This window comes from Rhineura floridana, chromosome 7 (assembly GCF_030035675.1).
Source record: "Rhineura floridana isolate rRhiFlo1 chromosome 7, rRhiFlo1.hap2, whole genome shotgun sequence".
NCBI classification, from domain to species: domain Eukaryota; kingdom Metazoa; phylum Chordata; class Lepidosauria; order Squamata; family Rhineuridae; genus Rhineura; species Rhineura floridana.
Genome location: NC_084486.1, coordinates 53,289,459 through 53,316,115, shown reverse-complemented (window position 1 = coordinate 53,316,115; position 26,657 = coordinate 53,289,459). Strand labels below are relative to the sequence as shown.

General features: G+C 42.8%; 1 protein-coding gene across 1 annotated transcript in view; it reads right to left on the bottom strand.

Annotated features, from left to right (window-relative positions):
* STK32C (serine/threonine kinase 32C) overlaps nucleotides 1-12,117 on the bottom strand; it is a 317,934-nt gene extending 305,817 nt beyond the window's left edge. The window contains exon 1 of the mRNA XM_061634360.1: nucleotides 11,710-12,117. Coding sequence (XP_061490344.1) covers nucleotides 11,710-11,800 — 91 coding nt within the window. The 5' untranslated portion in view covers nucleotides 11,801-12,117. The remainder of the gene's footprint in view (nucleotides 1-11,709) is intronic.
* Nucleotides 12,118-26,657: the final 14,540 nt, after the last annotated feature.

The window sequence follows — 26,657 nt, the reverse complement described above, 5'->3', positions numbered from 1 at the left end:
GCGTTCTTATCGTTGGCGCTCTTCTTGCCAATTTCCACTCACAGAGTGTAGAGGATAAAAGGGTGGCCAGCCAAAATAAAAGGGGGAAGCGCTTACTTACGCCCGTTTCTCCAGCCCCCAAAAGATGTTAAAAGATGTTTTAAAAGATATTCTAAACTTCAAATAAAGTTTCAAGGGCGGCGGAGCTCTAACCACGACATCCTCCTACGCCGCCATCTTTTTCCATTGTACGCAACGTTGTAAGCAAATAAGGAACTGGGAACTAGGAACCAACTTCAGCGTCGTATCAGTTAAATAGATTAAACAGTCACGGGGGGGGCTGACGTTTTGGTGTATATCTTGGGAACCAGGCCACCTAGAAACTTAATTTTTTTTTAATTGAAGCTGAGAGTCCGGAGATTAAGGGGTGCTAGCCGGAGAGCCGGGGGGCCCCCCAAAAACCGTAGACTCCAGTCAAAAACTGGAGACCTGGTATCTCGACTTTGATATGGAAAGGCTGTAGCTCAGTAGTAAAGCATCTAGGTCCCAGGTTCAATCCCTGGCATCTCCAGAGAGGCTGGGAATGTCTCCTGTCTGAAATCCTAGAGAGCCACTGCTAGTAAGTGTAGGCAGTACTGAGCTGGACAGACCAATGGTCTCACTCAATATAAGGCAGCTTCCTATATCTTCCAGCTCTACCTCGGGAGGTGGAAAATCTTGAACCAGCTAGGAAGACAGCCCTCCACTCTCATGCACGAAGGTTTCTCTGAAGGAAAATCTATTCATTCGTCAACAACAGAAATAAAGTATCGCCTTTGACCGTATACTAACCCCTTCTAAAATTGAGATTCTTAAGCCTTTCATTCTAATTAGCATTGCTATGTTTTATTTTTAGCTTTGTTTAACCAAATATTACATGGCCATAATGAGGTCACAGATCCCATAATAGTAGCTCTCTCCCACAAAAATGTAAAGTATTAACTGACATTTTATTTAGGGAAGTCCCCAAAATGTCTTAAGAGGTCTCCATAGCAACCATGCTGTGCCAGTAAACAGGAGCACACCAGAACAATGTGGTAATTGCTTCTGGGTATACTAATAAGTAATATATTTTTAAAAACAAAACAGAAAAAGCAGGCAATACTTAAAATATATTTCTATGAAACTGTAATATCTTTGGAAAAGGATTGCATAGCAATTTGGGGTGGGGTGGCGTGGGGAGCATAATCATTATCCACTTCCTGGCAGTACTTCATTATTTGAAAATGTGCATAAAAACATAAGAAGAGCCCTACTGGATCAGGCCAGTGGCCCATCGAGTCCAGCATCCTGTTCTCAGAGTAGCCAACCAGATGCCTATGGAAAGCCCACAAGCAAAACTAGAAGACAGATGCACTCTCCCTACTTGCAGTTCTCAGCAGCTGGTATTCAGAGGCATAACGCCTCCAACCGTTGAAGTTGCTTTCTCTCTTTCTGAATTCCATACAGTGTTTTTTTTAAAAAAAAATGCATAGTAAAATTGATGTTTGACTGAATTATTTTAAACCTCACTGCTCTGGTTGCCTTTTTTATATACTCAGAATGGATTAGAGCAGCCTTTCCCAACCTTTCAGTCTCCAGATGTTGTTGGACTACAATTCCCATCACCACAGCCAGCATGACCAATGGTCAGGAATTATGGGAACTGTAGTCCAGCAACATCTGGGGACCCAAAAGTTAGGAAAGGCTGGATTAGAGGGTAAAGTGTGGATGAGGTGGGAATTGAGAAAGTTTTGTGCTTTCTAAAATAATGCCAATTTTTGCATTGCCAGCAGCCTACTTTTGGAACAGAGCACATGAAAATATGGCATCTTAAGCTTTGGACATGGCAGTGGACACCACAAAGACATAGCAGAGTTGCCTTGTTAATCATGCATCAGTAGTAATTATTTTGTTAAAAGTCTGCTGCCAGTTCACGACAGCTAACTTCTTAATTTAAACATGTTATGAGTAGAATCTTCACTGGTTATAATAAAACAAAAAGCAGGACCTTCATTATTTTTTACATATATATTTACACAGGCAGCATTGGTATTTATTAACAGATTTAGAGCAATGGTGGGGAACCTCCAGCCCAAGGGCTAAATTAGGACTGGCAGAGATCCTAACAGGGCAAGTGAGGCCATTTTCCCCAAACCACACCCACCTGCCCCACACCTGACATCATATGCTGTCAGGTCTGGGGCAGGTAATAAAGTGGCTGGAAAGAAGTAATCAGGAGCCTTAAATGCAATCCCAGTTGTTCCTTGGCATGTGAGGCTTGCTTTCAGCTGATCAGCACTGAAAGCAAACCCTGCTGGGATCAGCTGAACGATGGAGTTCTGGAATCCCATTGTGCAACCAATCCCTGCCTAAATCAAAGCTTGCTGTATCGATCAGCTGATTGGCACTTACAGCAAGGCTCTCAGGGAAACGCCTCCTTCGCCCACACAGCTTGATTTCAAACCACGCACGCAAAGGAAGTGAGGTTTGCGAAACCAGGGCTCTTTAGCACTGCTGAAGCATTGCTCTGCTTTATTGCTGGAAGCAAAATTATAACTGTATTTCCACATGGCAGTTAATACAATGTCACTCAAGAAGTGCCATTCATTTCAAGGAAATTTACTCCCTAGATCAGGGGTGTGGAACCTGTGGACCTCTAATGTAGCTGAACTCTAGTTCCCATCAGCCCCAGCCAGCATGGCCAATGATCAGGGATGATGAGAGCTGTAATCCAGCAAGATCTGGAGGGTCACAGGTTCCCATCTCTGCCCTAAGTTTATGATTCCACTCTTCAGTCAGTAAAGGTTTCCCTGTTTGCTATGGCTTAAAGCACATCCTTCTCCCAGCATTCATGAAACTGGCCGTTCAATAGTTTTCTGAACCGATTTCTTCCCACCCAATGGCATTTGGTCCTTACTCATTATTTTCCAGAATTCTAATCCCACCATTCTCTCATTTTACTTTTTTGTTTGTTTGCTTAACAACTGGTTTTATTAGGGTACTGGCAAAAGGTGGAAATGGCATTTATTTTTCAAGATTAAGATCAGGCACTCAGCCCTAGCATGCACACTGATGCCCTGGGGAAGCTGGGGTTTTTTTTGGGGGGGGGGCTTCCCACAGCCTCTGTTGGTTCAAAAGAGATGGAGGCAAATGGAGAGGAGGACCAGGAACTGCACACCCTGAACTGCCCAGTTCTTCAGCAGCTCTCTGGAGTTGGCGGTCTCATTTATTTATTTATTTATTGTATTTATATACCGCCCCATAGCCGAAGCTCTCTGGGCGGTTTACAGTAACTAAAAACATTAAAACAAAAATACAAATTTAAAGCACATTTTTTAAAAACAATTTAAAACACAATTAAAAAATTTAAAACAATTTAAAAACAATTTCATAGCAGCTGAGGGGAGACAGGTTGCTTTGCTTGCATTGCTGCTGCTACTGCAAGACAGGTAGGCCAAGCCACCCGTGGAGAGCAGAACAAGTCCTCTCCTGCAGCGAGGCCAAGCCCTCTCCATAGTCCCAGCTATCAGGGTCCTCTCCCCTTTTGTTCCCCCTCTCCAAAGTGTCATGCCGTGCAGTCAACCACACTTAGCCAGTCCACACGTGGCTGCAGTTGTATCAGGAAGGGGGGGGGAAATCACCACAAAACTCGGTTCTTTAAGAAGATGAGTGCATGACTCAGAGAACTCTGAATGCAGTGGTTTGTCGTCTGTTTTCTCCAGGCTGAGTGAATGAAAGACTGCAATTCTAGATAAAACAACTCGGGAGGACACAACATGTGAGTTTCTCTTTGGCTGAACATAGCTTTAAACCAAGAGTGGGGAACTTCAGGCCCAGGGACTGGATGCAGCCCTCCAGGCCACTTTATCCAGTTGTCAGGGCTCTCCCCAGGCCACAACACCTCTCCCCAGGCCATGCCCCTAATTAGCCTTTCTCTGTGTCCTCCTTGAGTGCTTTTGCCTGTCAGGAATGTGTCCTTGAACTGCAATAATGTCTGTTGCCTGGATGAAAGATGGAGATATGTGTATGGGCGTGCAGAAACATCTGACTTTTGTGCAGATGGAATGTAGCCTACAATACAAAGGTAAGAGTCACATCCATTGCATTGCCCACTTTTGCCTGGCTACACGCCATTGGCATGTGGCCCCTCAAAGATTGCCCATAGGGATATGCGGCCCTCGGGCAGGAAAACAAAATAATGAACCACTGAATGCTTCTGATTTTCAAGGATGCGATGGGCTCCAACAATCTCGCTCCAACATCTGTTGTTTTTTCTAGCACATAGTGTTGTCAGAGAATGGGGTAATCTATATATAGGTGCACTTTTTCTGATATTATTTGCTGCTGAATTGTTGCCATTACAATCTTGAGGTTTAAATTATATGTTAATTTTGTATCATTGTTTACGTATTGGTTGTTAGCCACCCTGAGCTCCAAAGTGGAGGAAAGATGGGATACAAGAATTTTAAATATAAATTGATTTAATATTATAAACAAATAAATAATAAAAGATACTAACCTGTGTATGGTGAAAAGCAATAGAAGAGAAAACAAAAATAGAAAACATATTCCTGTCCCTGGAGCTTGCTTTTACAACATAATTATGGCTTGGTTAACTTGAGACAGCAGGAATAGAAATACATGATTTATGTTAAAAATATGGTTTAAAGGCTGCTTCAGTGCTGCTGCTTTAAACCTGTTGGCTTAGCTAGAGCTACTTAAGGTGTGGGAGACAGTTCCAAGTTGTTTGGATATTTTTCTCCTATATATTTCACATGTGGAGGCTGTGGACAGGATGCTTGTGGTAGTGAGGCCAACTACATGCTCTCTTGATCCCTGCTCATCATGGCTGGTAAAATCTAGTAGGAGGGGATTGACTGGATGGGTCCAGGGATCAGTCAAAGCCTCACTACGGTAAAGAGGCAGTGGTGCAACCCCTTCTGAAGAGGTCCTCCCTTCATCCAAAGGTTTTAGGAAACTACCATCCAGTCTCTAATATTTCCTCCCTGGGTAAGGTGATTGAGAGGGTGATGGCCAGCCAGCCACAGACATGTCTGAGGAAGCAGATTATTTAGATCCATTCCAGTCTCATTTCCAGCCCAGTTTTGGCACCAAAACAGCCTTGGTGGCCCTGGCTGATTACCTTTATCTGTCGAGAGACAGGGACAATGCAACCCTATTGGTTCTCCTTGACCTCTCAGTGGCTTGACACCATTGAACATGATATTGGAACGACTGAAGGTGAAAGTTGGAGATACTGTATTGCAGTGGTTTTGCTCCAACCTGCAGGGCTGCTACCAGAAAGTAGTACTAGTAGATTGTTGTTTGGCTCCACGGCTTTTGGGCTGTGGGGTCCCACAAGGACCCATTCTGTGTCCTATGCTATTTAACATCTATATGAAACCATTCGGAGCTGTCCTCCTGGGATTTGGAGCTTGGTGTTATCAATATGCTGATGACATGCAGCTCTATTTCTCCATTTTGTCTGAATCAGGAGAGGCTGTGAAAGTGTTGGACAGATATCTAGAGGCAGTGATGGGCAGGGAAGTGGAGCAGCCTAATAGAACCATGTGTCACCGGTCCTAAAAGCACTGCACTGGCTGCCAGTGAGCTACTGGGCCCAATTCAAGGTGCTGGTACTGGCATATAAAGCCCTAAGTGGTTTGAGACCCAAGTATCTAAAAGTGTGCCTTCCCCAGTATTAGCCATCTCAGGCCCTACAGTCAGTGGGTGAGGCCTTGTTGGTGCTGCTGCCACTGAAGGTCGCCTCTTGGCACTGGTCCATGATGGGCCTTTTCAGTGGCAGCTCCCCATTTGTGGAATGCCCTCCCCTTTCTCCATCACTACTGATTTACAGGAGGAACCTGAAAACATTCCTGTTTACGCAGGCATTTGATGGCTGAAGGGAACTGTTCCTGGCACCCAAAGATCACTAATGAAAACACTGTAACTGTGTTTAAGAATGTTTTAAACTGTTTTTAGAACGCTTTTGTTTTTCTTGTTAACTTGTTTTGCTGATATGTTTGCTACCTTGGGATTCTTCATGAGGAGAGGCAGGATAAAAATTTAATTTATTTTTTTGTTATTATTACTATTTAGATATAGATTTCTTTGTCCTCCTACTCCTACTGTCATGACCCCAGAGTACAGCAGCGATCAAGATTAAGAGCCAGAAGCTGCAGTGTCTCTAGTTATGGAGCCAGACCAGGCTTAAAGCTCTGAAACTGCTCTTGGAGATAAGGAGGTAACTGAGCCTGGGGCTGATAAAATGGACAGGACCCCACAGAATAATCTCTCATATCACCAGGGCCTGTAGGCTCCTCACCAGCCAGGACCCTCACAGGGTGGGGAATCCATTGCCTCCCACAATACCTTACCCATCCAGTGGCTCAGGGCACTCACCAGTGCAGAGGTGTCCGTTCTCAGGTCAGAAGGTTGGCCCTTTAAGACTCTAAAGATATCTGCAAGAGGACCGAGCTTGAAAGAGGTAATCTAGGAGACAGAAGCTTAAAAAGGCTCTGTCTGCTCTCAACCTTGGTTGGAGCAAGTTGTTCACCTGTGGTTCTGAAACATCTGAACCAGCTTGGCCTGTGGGAGCTGGCATCACACCAGAACATGACAGCAGAAAGAATCCATATGAAAGCCCAAGGGTAGCCAAAATTGTATCCTCCAGACGTTTTGAACTTTAACCTCCATTATCCCTGAACATTGGCCATACTGGCGGGGGCTAATAGTCCACAACATCTGGAGGCTACCAACCTATCCCTGAGCTAATCTCCCCTTTCTGGCTAACCAAACTGGAGAGTTTCCCTGGTGTATATTGTGGGCAAATTCAAAAACGTGTTTCATGACTCACATAACATGAATGGTTATATCCTTAAATCTTGTCCTTAAATCTTGCCTGGCTGCTCAGACAAAGTAAGTGCAGCTTTCTTACAGAGATATGGGAATTAAATCACCCCTCGCTAATTTTTCCTCAACTTTGTTTTTATAGTGGCAGGCTCATAGCACCAGAATTTGACACTTAACGTGTAGGCGTCACATAAGAAACCATCAGTAACTGTGAGAAAGTACTTAATCAGGCATCCAGAAATCTACTTGCCAAGATGGCAGGGCACTCGCATAAGCCAGGGTGCCAAAAAAGCTTTCAATTGTCCTGCCATTTGGAGAAGGGTAGCAAAAAAAGGGAGGAGTCTCTTCAGCACAGCAGGGGGCATTTGGCTTTTATTTATCCTCTCCTTACAGCAGTGCAAATGAAATAAGAGCCTCCTCAAGTTCTTGTCTTATACCATGCGAGGGAAGTGATTGTGGAGACCACAAACCTTCCTCTTTCAACAAGTCTTTTAAGCTGAGACCTTATCCTAGTCTGCATCTGTGTTGAAATTGCTTTTTAATATATTTTTAAACCTTCTCTTTTAAAAAAATATTTTAACTTTTTTTGAAAAAAGATGTTTTGAAAGCTTTTTTTAAAAAAATGTTTTTAAAGATGCTTTGTTTTAATGTATTTTAAATCTGTTTTTATGATGTTTTAAAGTGTTTTCAGTGCTTTTGTTTGCTGCCCTGGTCTCCTGCTGGGAGGAAGGGTGGGATAGAAATCAAATAATAAATAAATAAATAAATATTGGCTGGCTTGCTAAGCAGCCATTGTTTGTGGACTCCTGAGCTAAAACAATTTAATTTGTTTCAACTGAGATTGTGAAGGGGAGGTGATAGTCAATTCTCCTCTAATTCTGTATCATTTCCAGACTTAAATAGAGGCTGCTTCCAGATGACCTGTTTATTGAGCATTCATCCAGATTTGTTTGCAAACGTTTGTGGGGAGGTTATACGATGTTGGCTTCTTAGTGAGCATTCATTCTGATTTGTTTGCAGGGAATTTACATGATGTCATGTCAAGCAAATGTCATTCCCTACTTTCCAGTGCATTTTCCCATTGCTTTCCTTATTGCAAAAAAGCCAGTTAGAGGGGGGAGTGGGTTTTTTGCCCAAGAATGCAAAATCAACTTTAATTGTGTAACCTGAGTATCCTGGTATGGGTTGAATCCCACCTACAAAATAGTGAGAGTCTGGAAGTGCCCATACATCGTGCCATCTTGAATATTAACAGGGCTGACCATCAGAATTGATTCATAGGGTTGCTATAAGTTGTAATCGACTTGAAGGCATGTAACAACAACAAAATATGACAAGATCACTTCCAGACTCACTATTTTGTAGGAAGGATTCAATTGCGTACCAGCATATTTAGGTTTGCACAATTAAAGTGGATTAAAGCATGCTGGCACTCTGGCGCAACAAACCTACTTTTGAAAACAAAAACCCAGACTTCTTGAAGTAAGCAAAGTGATGGTAAAATAAATCCACTACAGGGGGATAACAATCGATTGACAGGAAGTTGTATAACTCTACACAAACAAATCAGGATGAATGCTTCATAAACAGCAGACACTATATAACCTCCACAGGAGCTTTCTGCAAAGAAATCAGAATGAAGAAACAGTTCATTTGGAAGCAATCCAGGCCAACCTAAGCTACAATATATATACTCACACAGTTCAGTTAGGCTACCAGCATGAGCAGTGCAGTGTGGCGGTCACAAACACATGCAAGATCACAGTTCCTATTCCATAAGAGCAAAAAATAATTTCTGTTTTCACAAGTCAGGAGCCAGCGAGTTTGTGGGGGGCCCCCATACACACACACACATGGCAATGCTCAAACAAGTAGACCAACCTGGGCTGCATAGGAAGAGGTTTTTTAGTACATTTCTGTCCCAGTATATCAACGGAACGGGCTCTCAGACTGATTTCTAGGATACAGGAAACTTCCATTTTCTGGCATTCAAAAAAAGATGTGAAGGGTTGAACTTGGTAGGGGCTGTGGGGTGCATGTGCCACCCCCACCTCCAGCATCTCCTTGTGCATCACCACTGCCTCTCCTGACCTTCATGTGTTTAACATGAAAGCCTACAAGGAGATTCCAACCGCATTCAGCTAAACGTGGTTAGAATCCTTCCTTCAATCTGGAACCTTGATTGTGCAGGATTCCCAATCACAGGGAGGATTTTAGCCATGTTCAGCAGAACATGATTACATGTGGGGAGCACTGGAGGCAGGGCTTGCATGTTCACCCTTTAAGCCCACACGTATCCTTTTGTGCCCTGAAGGGGGCTATACTCATGAAGGTATGCTATGTTATAGCCCAGCCATCCCTAACGTAGTGCCCTCCAGATGTTTTAGACATCTGCCCTAGCCAGTACAGCTATGAACTGATGGGAATTGTAATCCAAAACATCTGGAGGGCACCAGGTTGGATAAGGCTGTTCTAGCCAAACAAGGCTTGTGAAAATTGTCTCATTCTCTCCCCAAAAGAATCTGGGGACTTGTTCAGATGTTAATTCTTTCCCCAGGATTCTACCTCATGCAACCCTCTGAACAACAAGGTGGATTCCATCTCACTGGGTGAAGGAGAGCCCATATTCAAAGAAGCACAGGATCTCTCTGTTCACAAATTGCTTTCAGTCTGCACAGGAAGAGTAGCAAGAAAAAGAGGTTTGCAGGCCCAAAGCCTACTCAAGATATGGTGAAAATGTGGAGCAAAATAAGATCTGGTTTTCTAGATGTTCTGCTTTTTTTTTTCTTTTGAGATAACAAAACAGATCTTAGCATGCATTTTCAAGATCATTGTATGCAGGTTACTTCTCACAAAATTAAACTAACTATTCAACTCAGGAAAGAGTTAAAATATTTCCCCATTGTTTTTTGCATATGTTTCAGGATACATATGTTAGGAGAGGGCCATAGATCAGTATTAGGGCACCTGCTTTTGCATGCAGAAGAGATGGTGGGTTCAATTGCCAGCATGTCCAGATATGGCTGGGGAAGTCTCCTGTCTGAGAAGAGTAACTGCTGTTCAGCATAAATATTGAGCAAGATGGATCAAAGGTCTGATTAAGTATATAGCAGATTCTTACATGTAATGTGTCAGTTTGAATCCATGTAGGTGACTATGCAAGAGAATGAGGGTTAAAGTGGTGGTTCTTGACTGGCAGCAAAGTTTTGTTTAAAGATTTCTCAGCATTAAAACTGTTCAAAGAGACTCTCAAAAAGAATCCACCAAACTTTTTCAAAAGCATGCAAGGTGTAGCTCTTCCTTCTAACCCACTGATGACACAATATATTTTACTCATTCACAGAATCATACTGATTATTCTACACAGAAGTGTATTTTCAATGAAATGACCAACAAATGTGGGGCTTAGGGAGGCTTAGTTTCTGATCAAACAGTAAATACATCTAATTCAAAATGCTATCTTGGTGAAAAATTTTGCTAGCATTCTAGTTTTCAAAATGATAGATGGTCAGGTTCTTAACCCTTATTTGATATGTTCAGAAACTAATGGTTTGCGCAGGGCTTCATTTTCTTTAGAACTTTATATTTCCATTCGTACTCCAAACCATCAGTGAGTTGGCTCCTGCAGGACAGCTATGATTCATGATAGTTTTTCTCAGCACTCCTTATCACTGAAGCAGATGAACACTACTAAAGTAATCATCCATACAAAGAATAATACAGGAGATGTCTATTTACCAGGACATCCCTAGACCCCTATCTGTAATTCTGCATGAGACACAAGTACTACCAGTCTAATATAAGCAAGTCATGACCTGACTTGTAACATGCACAACCAGATTCTGGTTAGGAACTCAGAGCGGTTTACTCCCAAGTAAATGTGCATAGTCTCCTCTCCACTTACTCAACCCACCCTGAAAAGCCATGCAGAGACTGTCAAGTATGCACAAGCAAGGAGAAGAACAAATGATAAAATACCATCTCTTTCTGCAGCCTAAACTATCACTTCTTTCTTCACCCTCTATAGCAGAAATCTCGGTTTGCCTATCCTTCAGAGATGATGGGAAGGGAAAGGGGAGAAAGTAACCTATATAGCCTAATCCCCATTATAAAAAACGGTCTATATAGCCTAATCCGTATTATTAAATTTTCACCGCTCAGTTATGATCTTCTCCCATTAACACGTGCAAATGCCTCATCCTAAACCCTGTTGGTTTTATCCCGCACCAGCACAAGGGGAGGGGGGGGCGTAGAATGATAACCGGAAGGCTCCTATACTTATACAGCGGTCATTTTGGCACACTACTAACTAGATTTTGCATCTAGAGGCTTTTTTATTAAAAAAAAGTTATGCATGATATACATCGGCGCCTATAAGTAAACTTACAAGATGTAAAAACATAAGCAATGCTGCCTACTCTCTTTCTCACATGCACATACCGACCGAGAATCGGGGCCATATCTTTTGCCCTTTAGAGGCAGAAAATCCCACTCTTCAATCAACTCTTTTATTTCGTATAAAATATGCCTCTTTCCCTCGCCATTGGCTACATCATTTCTGGACAGTCTGTTGGAGACATCTCAAGCCCGTCGATTCCCCCCCCCAACACTTCTGAGTTTCCTGCCATTTCATTGACAACACTTTCTCCAACTGCAGCGGCGGCCGCCTTAAGAGGCTACCACGGTTGCTGCTTGAACCGAGCACCTTGTGTGGGCAGCAGCGTGACCCGAACTCTTCTTCTTCCCCACCCCCACCCCTCGGCCACACACATACACACCCCTCCGCGTGTAGGAAAGGATGGGCAGCGTGTGGGGAAAGAAATCCCTCCACGGTGGCTCGCCGGAGCTGGTACTCACCATCCTCCTTCTCATCGAAGACGGGTCTTTTGGAAGACGAGGAGGACATGCTGGCGCCCATCCTTTTCTTCCACTTGCTCCACTGAAACATTGGCGAAGGAAGCGCGATGGCATTCCCTACAGAAGTCCTGGGGAGCCGGGCGAGCCGGGCGCGGCGGCTGGGGAGAGAGAGAGCGAGAGAGCGGCGGGGGAACACCTTCAAGATGGATCTGGCGTGTGTGTGTTTGTGCGCCTGTGTGTAACGTGTCTGAGCGGCTCTTCTTCCCTGCCAGCCCCTCGCTTTTCTCTCTCTCTCTCCTCTCTCTCTATTCACTCGCTTTTGTCTGCACGGCGCGCACACACATGGCACAGGGGGGAGGGAGAGAGGAGAGGAGAAAAGTGCTGAGGGCTGCCGCGACGGCCCAAGAGGCCAGCGGCTCGCTTTAGCGCTCCTTTAGCGCCTTCTTCCCGCGGGGGAGGGAGGGGTTCTTCTACCCCGTCAGCTACCACGGCTACCTCTGGAAGGGGAGACGGGGCCGCTTCTTAAGCTCCAGGATCTCCACACACATACACATTCACAACATCTAAATTCTCCTGGTTTTCTTAAAGCAACTCGCCGCTGTTTCTCTCCCTGCACTTTCCCCAAGGAAGGAGGCGGAGATCAAGCGCGCCACCAAAACAATCCGGAGCGCGATTTGTGTTTTGGCTTTGTTTTTGGTGTTGTTGGTGGTGTTTTTTTGTTTGAACGGCGAGACTCTGAAGCCGGTTGCCCTCGGCTCAAGTGAACGCGAATCGCTGTTCCCAACTTCCCGGCTAGGTGGCGCTCGAGTTGTGCCAACGTAGGGATTACCTTTAACCTTCTGAGATCATCCAAATGCAGCTTGCTGGAGGAGGTGGCCGTTTTCATATAGAAGGGGAAGGAAGAGAGAGGTTGTATGCCAACCCAGCCCATGTATGTCTGACTTCAGATACTCTTGCTTTGTTCATTCTCAAGCAAAATATATATTAGCATACTAAAAAGTGTGCCATAGGAACATAGGATGCTATCTTGTACTGAATCAGACTCATTGGTCCATATTGCTCAGTATTGTCTACGCTGACTGGTAGTGGCTCTCCAGGGTTACAGGCAGGATTGTCTCCCAGCCCTAACTGGAGATGCCAGGGATTGAACCTGGGATCTTCTGCATGCAAGGCAGATGCTGGACCACTGAGCTACAACCCTTCCCCATCCAAATAGGATAGCACAATAAAGGGGAGGGGAGATTTATTATTATGTAAGTAACTTAGCGTTCTGTTCTTCACTTTTTAAAAAGGCTTTTGGCTGTTACCGTCCTATTTGATAGCACATTCATTTATTTAAGATTGGCCAATAATAATGTGGAGAGGAAGGGAAGTAGGCATGATTAGGGGAGGTACGAAAAAAGAATGCCATCAAATGATGATTGAAATTCATTGGTTTCTTTCAAAGGGCCACAGGAATACACCAGATTTCCCCAATGGCCATTGGAATGCATTAAACCCAGCGTGACTGGTTACTTCCCCAGTGATAAGACTCTTCCGGATGGCCAGCAAATGCACTGTGATGGTGGGAGGGACTGAACTCAGGCTAGCATGCCCTGGCATCCTTGGGCAGTTGCTAGGTCCCAGTATCCTGGCAGGGCCCACTGCTGATGCATGCCCTGAGGCCTTTAAAAAAAATTCCCAGGCTGGTGCTCTGAGCACCACCTGAGCATCAACCTGAGGCATTGTAGGAAATTTAAATGACAGGCAGCCCCAACCACCTGCTGCTGCCCTGTAAGGCTGCTAGACAGATAGCGGAAGGCCCCTCAAACATGGAGTTAATTCTGGACTGTACAATGATCTACAGTTCTATACGAAGCACTAAGAGTCTCATCTTTGTCACTACAGACCCAGGTGACTTCAGTGGCTAGGAGTACCTTTTACCAGCTTCAGCTGGTAAGACAGCTGTGGCCATTTCTGGACCGGGATAGCCTGACCACGGTTGTTCATGCATGGTAACCTCCAGGCTGGATTACTGTAATGCGCTCTATGTGGGGCAGCCCTTGAGGTTGGTCTGGAAGCTGCAGCTGGGGCAAAATGCAGCGGCGAGACTGCTCACTGGGGCAGGGTATCGCCAACATGTCACTCCGCTGCTGAAAGAATTGCACTGGCTGCCCATTTGCTACCAGGCCAAGTTCAAGGTTCTGGTTTTGGTGTACAAAGCCCTATACAGCTCGGGACCAGGATACCTGAAAGACCGTCTTATCCCTTATATACCCAGTCGTTCAAAGCGCTGTGCAGGTCAGGGCCTCCTGCAGATAACATCTTATCAGCAGGTCTGTTCTGCACAACATAGGAAATGGACATTTAGTGTGGCAGCACCTACTTTGTGGAACTCCCTACCCTTAAATATAAGACAGGCGCCATCTCTGTTACATTTTCGGCATCTATTGAAGACCTTCTTCTTTCAACAAGTCTTTTAAGTTGAGACCTTATCCCAGCCTGTGTCTGTATTGGAATGGCTTCTTAATATGCTTTTAAAACTTTTTTTAAAAACAATGTTATTTAACCTTTTTTTAAAAAAATCTTCGAAGCTTTAAAAAAAATGTGCTTAAAGTTGTTTTGTTTTAATGTACTTTAATGTTTTTTTATGATGTTTTAAAGTGTTTTTAGTGCTTTTGTTTGCCACCCTGGGCTCCTGCTGGGAGGAGAGGTGGGATATAAATCAAATAATAAATAATCATTCTAGTGTGTGCGCGCACACACAGAGGGAGCCACGCAAAGATTCTCAAGTGTCTTCAGTGCTTACATCCTCTACAATCTCCTTCAAAATATAAAGCTATAATGACCAACCACAGATATTTTACACTTTAAATGCTGCAATACATTTACCTGTCAGTAAGCCCCATGGATCGCTGTTGGGGCTTTCAAACAGTTTAATATGCAGAGGATCGGTCTGCACAAGTGATTTCAGTGGGAAGATCCTAGTATTGAGAAAATGGAACAGGCTTTAATTTCTCTTTATTTCAACCCAGGACATATCAGACTGTACACTAGATTGAAATATGTTGTAGCTTGCGCAGAATCTCTGAAATTTAAAAATTACATAAACCTGGGCTTAGTTTTAAAACATATTTTCAATGCATGCCTACCCATAGAATGCTTTTGAGACTCTGAAGTGTGTCACATCACTAGTGAGTAATCCACAACTGCCACACTTCTGGGATTTGGAGAAAAGGCTTTCACATGGGTTTGAGCTGAAAAACTTCTTTTAAAAATGCTATCCCTCACCATAACCACTATCCAGCAGTAACATCAGAACACCCAAGACTTTCTTTACAGTGAGATTCTATATTCTGGCTCATTTGTAAAAAGAGTTTCAAAGAGGGCTGCATCCATCACCATGTGTAAAAGCTGAAAATAGCAAAAGAATGTCTGAAATCATCCTTTTGGATAATTGCATATTGTACGCAGTGTAACATTTTCTGTACTTTTAAACAATTCTTGCAGTAGGCTAGATAAGCACTTTTTCTTTCAAAATGTGCATTGTTTTCCATTAGCACTGCTAATTAATTCACAGCGGTTTTCTTCCTCTTATTTAATTGTTCATTTATATTGCATGCTGTGCATAGAAAAAGGCAAAAGGGGGCTTTAGAAAAGGGGGTTTCAGTTTAATGTGTATTCTGGCCTTCTTCATTGGTATATATTTATTTCTTTTTTAACTCATACATAAATAACACAACAAAGATGAAAGTTGTATAATGGATACATAATTTCCCATTAGCAAGAGTCAGAAGGCCCTAAATTACATGTCACTTCCACTGTGAAAAAAAGAGAGAGATGTACCGTCTTCCTTTACAGTTACTGGGATTATCTAGGGCTTCAGAAACACGCAGACAGTGTAGGTAATGAACATTTAAAGTGATGTGGCTCCCTCAAAGAAATCAATTGCATCCTTGTCCTGTGTTTGTGTACTCAGATGTAAGACCCACTGAAGACAGTGGGGCTTATTCCTATGTAAGCGTGCACTAGATTGCAGGGTTAAATATTTGTTACGTTAAGTCTACTGGCATTATAGCTGACTTTTAAACATCACACCAGAGCTCTCTGAATTGCTGGTGTTCCATTATCATTTCAAGAGAAATGTGATACAATGATTAGAACAAATCCCAGAGGGCTAGTGTTGTGTTAATCCATTGCAGCAAAATCACCAAAAATCATGAGGCACCTTCAAGAGTAGCAGATTTATTGTAAGATAAGGATTTGTGGAATAGGTTCCTCTTCCTCAGATGCATGAGGTGTTACCCTGAATCAGCAGGTCATTTACATGCATGAAGCAAAAGTCAGAGGCAGCAGGAGGGGTTGGAAAGCCTCAACATGGAAAAGATAACATCCAACCCATTCATAACAGCCACAATGAATGATGCTACTTATTTTATTTATTTATAAGGATATTTATATACTGCCACCCCATAAAAAATAATGGTAGTTTGCAATAATCAATACATCTCAGAATACAGAACAAATGATCAATACTAAATCACATTAATTCTCTCAAAATACTTGATAGAACAAAAATGTTTTTAGTAGATGATTGTTGGTGCCTGTCTGATTTCAGTAGCAACAGTGTTCCAAATTACTGGTGCCTCTATGCTACAAGTCTTACTTTGTATAGAAACTGAACAAATGTAAGACAATGGAACAGTCATAAGGACTTCTTCAGATGATGGCATTGATCTGCTCTGTGTATAAGAGACAAAGCGGTACTTCTGATATCCTGGTCCTAGGCTGTTAAGGGCTTTACACATAATGGTGGTACTACTACTACTACTTCTGCTTTTCTTGCTATGTTACTTTAATACTCAGTCAAAGCCAAGACTAGGGCTTGTTTATACAATCAACAGAATCAAGTGATAGCGATAATGTAACTTGTATAAAATGATTGTATTGAAAGGCTTTTAGGCTGCAAAAACTGTCGCTCTGTCTGTGCTTTACAGGTGCACTGAAATTGGGGAGGGAGAGAAATTATTATTTTTACTGTCAACACACAAGACCAAAATGCCCCATTGCAAGAGTGGGAAGGGCTTCCACATGTGCATGGGAGATAATTTCGTTTGGACAGTTGCCCATTGTGCCTTAAATGGTGAATATCCAGATAGTCCCCATCTTTTATATGAAGGGAAAATTAAAAATCTCTGTGTGTGAGCAGAGCAGCTACTTGTGCTGGGTTCCTACTGGGGTTCCCAGACATTATTAACTTTTTAAAAATGTGCAGTGGTAATGTTAAACACAGAGCCCAATGCTATGCATCTTTACTCAGAAAAAAGACCAACTGAGTTAAATAGGACTTGCATCCAAGTAACTGCACATAGAAATGCTGTCATGCAATGCAATCCTATACATGATTTATTCAGAAGCTGTGTTCAATGGGGCTTATTCCCAACTAAATCCCATAGAACAGTGTAATTTACTTCCTCCAAGTAACCGCAAATAGATTGTTCTGCTAATCATCTACAATAGGAACCCATTTCCATCAGATACTCTTGATTTGTGCAAGTGAAACTATCCCTGCAAGTAAATTGGCACACAATTGTTCACAAAAAGGCTCAGATCCTTTCTTTCCCCCCCCCACAGAACAAAACATTCTTGTCTCCCCTTTGCAATTCCTGTGCCTTTCCCCACCATCTGCTCCCAAGGTTGGAGGACACTTGGATGGTGTGGGACATGGTGTGATAGACTGCAGATGGGGCGGGAGGGAATTGGTGGAAATCCCCTCCCCTTGAGCAAATGAAAATGCAATCAGATCAAAAAGCATACAATCTAGTGACATGTTGCACAATCCTATACTCAGAAGCGTCACTGTATTTTATAGGGGTTACTCGCATGTAAGTGAATATAACATAATAACCATGAGCACTCCCACTTGCCCATTCAATTATCTTAGATACATTTTAAAGGTAATTGAAGGATACTGCCGGATGAGGTGTTAACAAAACTTTAGGTGTATAATAGCTGCTGCAGAAAGAGTTGTTGAAAAAGGAAAGGAGAATAACCAAAATAAGAGCTACAATCCTATGGACACTTACTTAAGCTCTCCACTGAACCCAGTTGGCTTTACTTCTAAGCATACTTGCATAGGCTTGGGGTGAAGGTTCCAGGCACTTTTGGATGAGATCGAATTTCTAGATTCATTTCAGTGACACATTTCTTATGCCAGGAGAGAAGGTGGAGTGTAGTTCTACTGATTCTCCTGGACTTCTCATTCTGGATACACTGCTCAGGGTGAGAGAATCTGGGTGGCAGTGGGTTGATTCCTACCTGGATAGCCATTCTCAGAAGGTTGCTGGGGTGGGGGGGGTTGGTTCTCAATTTTTAGGCATTTATGCTATGAGATCCCTCAGTATTCTATTTTGTCCCCTGTGTTATTCAGTATCTACATGAAAGCACTGAGTGTGGTTATCTAGAGGCTTGAGCTGAGGTGTGTTATGGTAAACAGGAGTCCGTGTCTTGCTCTGGTCTTTAAGGAGGAGTCAGATAGCAGTTTATAAGAAAAATATTTATTAAAAAAGACACTCACACACACAGCAAGCAGTATGGGTGGGTCGACCACAACTAACTTCGTTCCCTGATTTTTATACTCTTCAGTGAACATACAGGAAGCTTACAGTAGGAACTCCAAATAAGGTAACAGTAGGAACTCCAAATAAGGTAATACTACAGTGTGTTACATTTAAACTGGCTCTCCCAGAGTATTCCCTGAGTCATGCTTCAGGCCACAGTGCACGATCAGCTTATATTTCTAAGATGGCGGATGCAGGACATCCGTTATGGAATGCAGGTGCTAAGTCATAACAGAACAGATGCCACCCTGAAGGCGGTACTATATAACAGAAGAATTTAACCCTTAACAAGTGTCATCAATACACAGATGACAGGTATCTCTATTTCTCCTTTTCACTGAAGCCAAGAGAGGCAGTAGAAGTGTCTGGCTGTAGTACTGGACTGGAAAAGGACCAATAATCTGAAGCCCAATCCAGAGAAGATGAAGGTATCATAGATAGATGGTTCAACTGCCCAAGGGAGTGGTGTTAATCCTGTGCTCGATAGGGTGGTAGTGCTCAAGGAACAGGTTTGTAGCTTGAGAGTTCCTTTATTCATCATTGTCACTGGAAACACAAATTGCCTCTGTGGCTGATAAGAGTACCTTTGACCACCTTAGGCTGATACGCTACCTGCAACCCTACCTGGACAGAGTTAGCCTGGCTTCAACTTATTCATACTTTTGTAACCTCTAGGTTACTCTGCTGTAATGCATTATATGTGGGGCTGCCTTTGAAGACTGTTCAGAAACTGCACTTAGTGCAGAAAGTGACTGCTAGGTTACTAACTGGGACTGGGCATTATGATCATATAATGCCACTGCTATGTCAACTGCACTAGCCCTCAGTCAATTTACAGGCCCATTGACTTTTAAAGTGTTTCATGACTTAGGACCAGGGTACATGAAGGGTTAGGGTACTTGAAGTCTATTTCCATGTGTACCTACCTGTACCTTAAGATCCAGCAGCTGCCCCCACCATCTGAGGTGACACAGATGGCTACCACAAAGACAGAGCCTTCTTGGTGGTGGTGCTCAGGTTATGGAACATTCTACCCAGAAAGGTTTGCCTGGTGCCTTTCTTTTTAAAAAACCTGTAGCTTCTTCAGTACAGTTTAAATCCTGCTGACTGTTTTATGCTGCTTTTATTATTATGGGGGGAGGTTTAGTTTATTTATTTACATTTTAATTGTTGTTTTTTCAAACTGTCTGGGGAATATGATTGAAGGGTGGTTTTAAAATAATAATAAGCAAGCAAGCAGTTATCCCCAATATATATTTGTACTATCCAAAGAAAGAATGTGCCCAATTACAGTACAACCTAATAAAATCACTATTTGGGCCTTCTACCAACCTCTCCATTTTTCCATTCATTACTTGGTTTGTATAGTCCATGAATCAATCTGTTTTGGACATCTTAGAAAGAAAAATAGAATATATTGTGCTACTTTTAGAAGGGCTTTGTAGCTATAATAACTGCAGTACAGACCCTTCAAAGGATGCTGCAGTTTCTCCTGCTAAGGAAATGAAGTGCTGATCGGAAAAGCTTTGCTCAAGCTTTACCAGATGAGCTTCTTCTGTTTGTCATTATAGCTGATAAAGGCCTGGAGCCTCTGTCAGGAAAAAATGGACCCAGTCTTCTTTTCGTAATAGCTCCTGCACTTCGTCCCGTACTCTGTTTTAGTAATCCCTGAACAGCTTTCAGAACTATGCCTGACTGGGAACAGTGATAGAATGACACAGTTTTTAAACCAGGCTTGTAATTGAAAGCAAGCTCATAATTTTAACTGGAAGAAAGAAGAAAATACTTTCTTGGCCATATTGATGCTGTACTTTTTCAATAAAAGGATTTCAATTCACAATTCATTGTACACCAAATGAGTATTTTCAAAGTAGAATGCTTACATAGTCCATGCTATTCAAAACCCAGAAGAACAATAAACTCTAATTAAAATATTGCAGGCTGCCTACTAGACACATACCTGATCTTCACATTTCTCAAACCCGTTAGTAACACTAGAAAGATTTCAGATAAATGTTAGAGTCTTGTTTTCATTCTTCCAGGATTGCCAGCAGAAAAAAAATTAAAACAACATGGAGTACGAGATACTGATGGAGCAAGGGCTGGAACTTGGGAATGAGGACCAGAGCCCTGTAACCCAGCCTGCCATCTCCAGTGACCACTCAGGTGCTAGAGATACCAGGTTACACTTTGAGATAGTACACCATTCAAAAATTAATCCCTGGCTTTGTTAATATAAAGACTTTCACATTTCTCTTTCCTTCTGCTTTCTGTGTACCCAAGAACCTGTGTGCTTCATTTAAGGCATTGGGCAGCTCTGGGATACAAACCAATGGGAGCAGCCATTAGTTCTTAATCCTAGATGTGTACCCAGGGGTGCAGTCATCTGGGGTCTTGGGGGGACTTAAACCACACAGTTTTTTGGAAGCAGGGTCCCAACAGGGTTCCTATGCCTCCAGGATCCTATGAGCCAATCAGCATGAAAGGGGAGTGTGTTAGCCACTGAAAAGTGTCTTCTAACATACCTTGTCCTTTCCTGGTGATTGGAGCCAATCAGAGTGAAAGGAGGTGAGTCAGCCACTGAGAAAACTCTTCAGTAGCTAACACTATCTCCCTTTTGTGCTTACTGGTTCCTAGGGACGTCTGTTGTTGTGGGAGAAGGCATTAACAAGGATCTCATTCTCAACCCGGCAGCAAAAAAAGGGACCATCATGAATGGAACCTGCACTTCTGAATTTGCCACGATACTAATGGCGTAACATGATACCAGTGGTGGCTGGTAGCTCTATGTCAGTGGGACAGTGGAATCCACTCTGGATTTTAGTCCAAACTTTCCAGGAGCTGTCCAAGATGCCTTTGGTCAGCTCTTTGAAAGTTCGGACTAAACCCAGAGCAGATTCCACTGCCCAATGACATGGAGCCACTAGCCATCATTGTCTGATATTTCCAGCACCTGCTGGGACAGACTTATATAGCCTGCATTCTCAATCTTGGATTTCAGTCTACAAACTGACCTCATTATTACAACATCTGGACTTATTTTTGTACTCCCCCGCCCCCAATCATCCTTCCACTCTCTGCTTTGTTTAACAACCAGTTTGATGATGAAGAGTTCCAGAGAACTCAAAAGCTTACCACAATTTTGTGACTTTTGGTTGGTCTAAATAAAGGTATTACCTGCCTCTGTTTTTTTGGAGTTTTTTCATATGGAGCAACATGGCTACCTTTGCTTCTTATAATCAAGATTCTAGTATGTTGTATGATTAGTGAGACTGAGACAACCATATCAAGTGGCTGATACTGCATTTATAGATAGGGTAGTAATTTTTGATTGTAAACAGTAATATTTTGGACAGCTTCCGCATTAGTTTGCTTGGGGTTAGACGGGATGGAATGGTTGTTTGTTACAATTTTCTGCTCCTATAATTGGCAGCAACATTATATTCTGTCTGTCTCTCTCTCTCTTGCTGGTATCCATTTCACTGCTAATGAAAATTGCCTTTGCAACATAAATGCTCTTGCTTATAAAACTGCAAAGAAAGCAAATGTTGTAAAACATTTTATTGTGGGGACAAAAACATTGCGTGAGTAGTACAACTGTGACATTTTGGCTTTTTAGAAAGCAATATTTACTAAACATAAAATGTCAACATATTGAGGCAGCATTTAAAAATAAACTGCAAGTAATCTGTACAACTAATGTACCTGTTGTGACAGAAGGAGAGACTCAGAATAGTCTACTCACTCCCTTCTTTGCACAATGGCCTGGCAAAGTAGACCAGCTGTACTTCTCATATTATCTGGGAGAACTGCCACCACTTCCTACACCCCTTTTTCCGCAGACAGGAAGAATCTGGGGGACCCAATTTAGTCCTGGATCCAAGGACTCTGGACTAACACTTCCTGTGTTTCCAGCCAATCTCTCTGTAATTTACGGGGGAGGGGGTCACAACCAGCACCCAACTCTCCCTGTATCGCTCCTACCGATCTGAAAAGTCTGCTTGTCTTAGCACCCCAAAATCCTTTTATCCAGTAGCAGAGATCCCAAGCACCTTAGGCACATGGGGGTGTATAATTACCCTGAGAGTTTGGTAACCAAGCACACAAACCCAACTGTCCAATTTATGTCACATTTGTTAAGAATAAAGAATAAAGGGGGAAGGAACAACAAGGATAAGCAGAATAAAATGGAGTTTCTGTAGCTCAGTCTACCTACCTGATCCTAAGCTGTCTACTTACAATTAGACTTTCAGCCTCTTCCTGTGTAAAGCTGCATGGTCAGTTGCAGGCTTTAATAATGGTGGATGAGAGACAAAGAAAATTGGTTTTACCATTCCTTTTAAAGGGTTTATTACCCACATTGACATTGAATGGCAGCTATCACCTGACAACCCAATCAGGTCTCACCACACCTGTCTCAGGTATCCTTTCACACTTTTTAAATCGGAGGGGGAAGGTGATAGACCCCCTGGTGTATAGGGCTATCATTGGGGAAATTAGTGGATTCTCGCCAGAGTTCCACCCCTCAGGGGTTGCCAGAGCTCCCCCTTTTGTAAGTGTGATGCTTACAAATATATATAGGAAGACATATATACACATGTACATGTTGGGTTCCGTGGTGGCTTTACTTAGCAGAAAGTGCTTATATGCCTGCAACTTGTGGCACTCCACTTTTTGCTGATGCCTCCTACCCACTTAAGCCTCTCATCCCCACCACCACCACCACCAAAGAGGTTTCTGAGGATTGGGGGAGCTTCAAAACAGAATGGGATGTCATGTAGTAGGTAGCCAGGGATTGGCAAAAATCAGGTATCCCAAGTGGAAGCACTTTTTGCTAAGGCAAAGCCACCATTCAATACAACCTGTATATTAGACATATATTCACAATATATGTTGTAATGTAAACTGCCTTAGTTTGATTTTGTCTTAAAAAGCCAGTTATAAATGTGTATCTTTCTATCTATCTAAATAAACATGCGGTTCTCAGGATCACATACATTAGTTATACCTACTGAACCCAAGGTGAGGATATGCAGATGATGAAGTGGGGCTATAAGGGCTCATTCAGTTTTCAGCATTTACCACAGGGGTGGGTAACCTTTTCCAGCCCGAGGACTGCATTCACTTGTGGACCACCTTCCCTTGTCTACTTCAAAGGTGACCCATGTTTTCTGCATGACTCACCTCTTGCCCAGGCAGTGAACTGAGCCTGCATGTCAGTTTATTCTAACTAGACTGCCTTTCATTCATACACAGCTCCAAGTCTCCACTCTCTGCTATAGCATACAAGCATATAAAGAAGCAGTTTCAGACCCCCAAATAGGCTATAGAGAAGGGGATTAAAGGAGCAATGGCAGGATTCCACATATCTAAAGATCCCTTGATGATACACTCACACAACTATCTAACTAACAAGAAAAGGGAAGGAAGGCCCAATAAAAGCAATGTACATATCAAAGAGTGGTTTACTAAAGGAGGAATCAGCTAGGGAAGAAAAGGTTATCTTTCTGTCTATCACACACACACACACACAAGTTTACCTGTTGGTTCTTTACTCCCAACAAGGTTCCCCACCTCTGGTCTACAACATACAGCAATGGATTTGTTTCCTCATGTATGTGAATAATAAAATGCTGCACTTGAGGCCAACACTGCAGTGGGTGCAAAATCTACCCACTGCCCATGACAGTCTCCCTTGAGTAGAACTTCATAAAGGGTGCAATCTATCTCTGTGTGCATAGCAGAGCTTGGAAAAGTTACTTTTTTGAACTACAACTCCTATCAGCCCAATCCAGTGGCCATGCTGGCTGGGGCTGATGGGAGTTGTAGTTCAAAAAAGTAACTTTTCCAAGCTCTGAGCAGTAGTGTAGTGGCAATTTCAGAAGTGCAGGGTCTCTTTGTGTTAGTCACAGCCACCCCTACCCCTTTTTTGCTGCTGACTTGAGAATGAGATCCTTGTTAATGCCTTCTCCTACAACAACAGACATCCCTAGGAGCCAGTAAGCATGAAAGGGGAGATTGTTAGTTACTGAGAAGAGTATTTTCAGTGGCTGACTCATCTCCTTTCACTCTGATTGGCTGCAATCCACAGGAAAGGACAAGGAAGCATGTTGGAAGACTTCTCAGTGGCCAACAGACTCCCTTTTCATGCTGATTGGCTTGCAGAGTGCTGGAGACATAGGGACCCTGCTGGGACCCAGCTCTCAAAAAAGTAAAGGGTCTAAGACACACACACCCGAGACCCTGGATGACTACACCCCTGGTGCAGAGTGCACACAGAAATGCATTATGCACACCATATAAACTCCAAATTTCCTCATTAGAGGCTGAAAATGGCCATATACAATTTGCGTGAAAGGATTAAGGGAAAATGCTATCAGGCAAGAGGGAATGTCTACTAGTGTCCTGTTCAGAGCGGGATTCACGAGGCTGAGATGCAGGTGCAATCAAATTTTGTTTTATTAAAGTAATGGATACATCAAAAGCGGTATGCTTCATAAAAATCTCTAAGCTAGCTCACTAGAATTCTCTAACTGCACTCTAGACATGCTCTGCAATGTGTGAAGAAAGTTGACTCAGCAACTCTACCCAGAGAGCTGCAGTCTTAAGTAGGGAAAGTTTTAGATCATAATCTCTGGCTCCTTCACAAGTCCTGCCTCTGTCCTGTCCGCTTCTCGCGGTGTTGAGAGAGGGGGTGATGGGGTGGGTGCTTCCAATGGCTCATCCGAAAGAACCGTCTCCTTAGCAACCGGCTCGAGGTCAGGGGGCAGTGACGCGCTTGAGGAATCCTGAGAACCGCTTGGTAAAGGGGGAATCAACGCCCCCTCTGGAACATCTTCCAACGGCTCCTCTGACCTGTCCGGGGGCAGCGCGCTCTCTGCTTCCAAGACTGCACCATCCGTGGGAACTGGCCCAGAGTCAAACTGACTCTCCCGCCCAAGGTCTTGCTCAGACTCAACAATTCCTTGGTCTTCCGTGCCTTCTGACAGCTGGGAAACCTGGAACTCATGTCTCCCCCCTCCCTGGCCCTCGGGGGGAAGCAGAGGCTCAACAACTAGGCAGTTTTGAACCCCTATCTCTTTCTGTTTTGAAATCAGCCTCTAGGGAAGAAAATACTTCTCCATTACAGTTCTCCCAGTTTCTCATTTTTCCAATCTAAAATTTGGTTACCCACATTTCTGCAACAATTTGTGAACTTTGTTTTAAAAAATCCTCCTGAAAAATCTTCAACATTTTAGTGTGAATTTCTCTTAATAAAGACATTTTTGTATGCAGTTTTGACTAATGTACACATTTTTGCAAGCAATTCTGTCTGATATAATGCATTTTTATATTATTTTCACTAATATATCTATTTTTATACACACTCTCCCTAATCTAAGCATTTTTGTACACATGGCGTGGCTGGACAACTGCATCACAAATTCAGGTAAGTGCAAATTTCAAATCATGGTTTGTTTTGTTCTATTGTTTTGGAATATACAAATTTGATAGAAGCGGTTTTAAATTGAACTGCATCTAATTTCTCCTCCATCTTTATTAGCCACTGATCAAAGATTATACACACATCTATTAAAGATTTTAAAAATCACAAAGTGTGCTTCTGGAAAGGACCTAATGAATATATGACTTTTATGGCTTTTCTAATAATGCATTTAAAACACACCAATGTGACTTTGGAAGGCATATCTATTTCTTTTCATAGTAAATTAGGGTGGAAAATACGTTTCAGATAAGCTTACATTTTCACATTTGAGAGGGCAAGCAATTCCTTTGGAAAATAGCAAACATCACACTTCACATTTCCTTCCACCAGTGTTTCTGAAAACAGTGACAATTCTATCATAAAAGGTGATAATAGTGACAGCTCTTTTCCTGCTTTTTAATTAATGATACTATTATAACCATCTGAAGAAGTCACCGCTAAAAATGAAAATTTGCCTAATGTTCTTATGCATTATGTCTTAGTTTGTTTGAAAAGAGCACGAGATGTATAAAACTGAAGACTGTTGTGAAGACTGGCAAGATTCATTTTGACACTATATGATGCAGCACAGCAGTTTTATCCATTCATTTAGGTAACCTATCCTTTAGGTAACCTGGCCCCAAGTTGTTCAGGGCTTTTTATGATAGGAACAGCGGATGATTCACGCTTTAAAAAATATTATCGCATTTTTCGCGTTTGTGCGAAAGCGGATTTAACCACGCGAAAAAACGCTTTTGCACGCGACGTCATCAGGACGACCGAAAAATAATGAACACACATAGCGGGCATGTCACACATTTTGCAGTCGTCTGGATGAGCCCGTTGATGGCTCAGTAGCTAATATGCAGTGCAGTTCCTTCAGA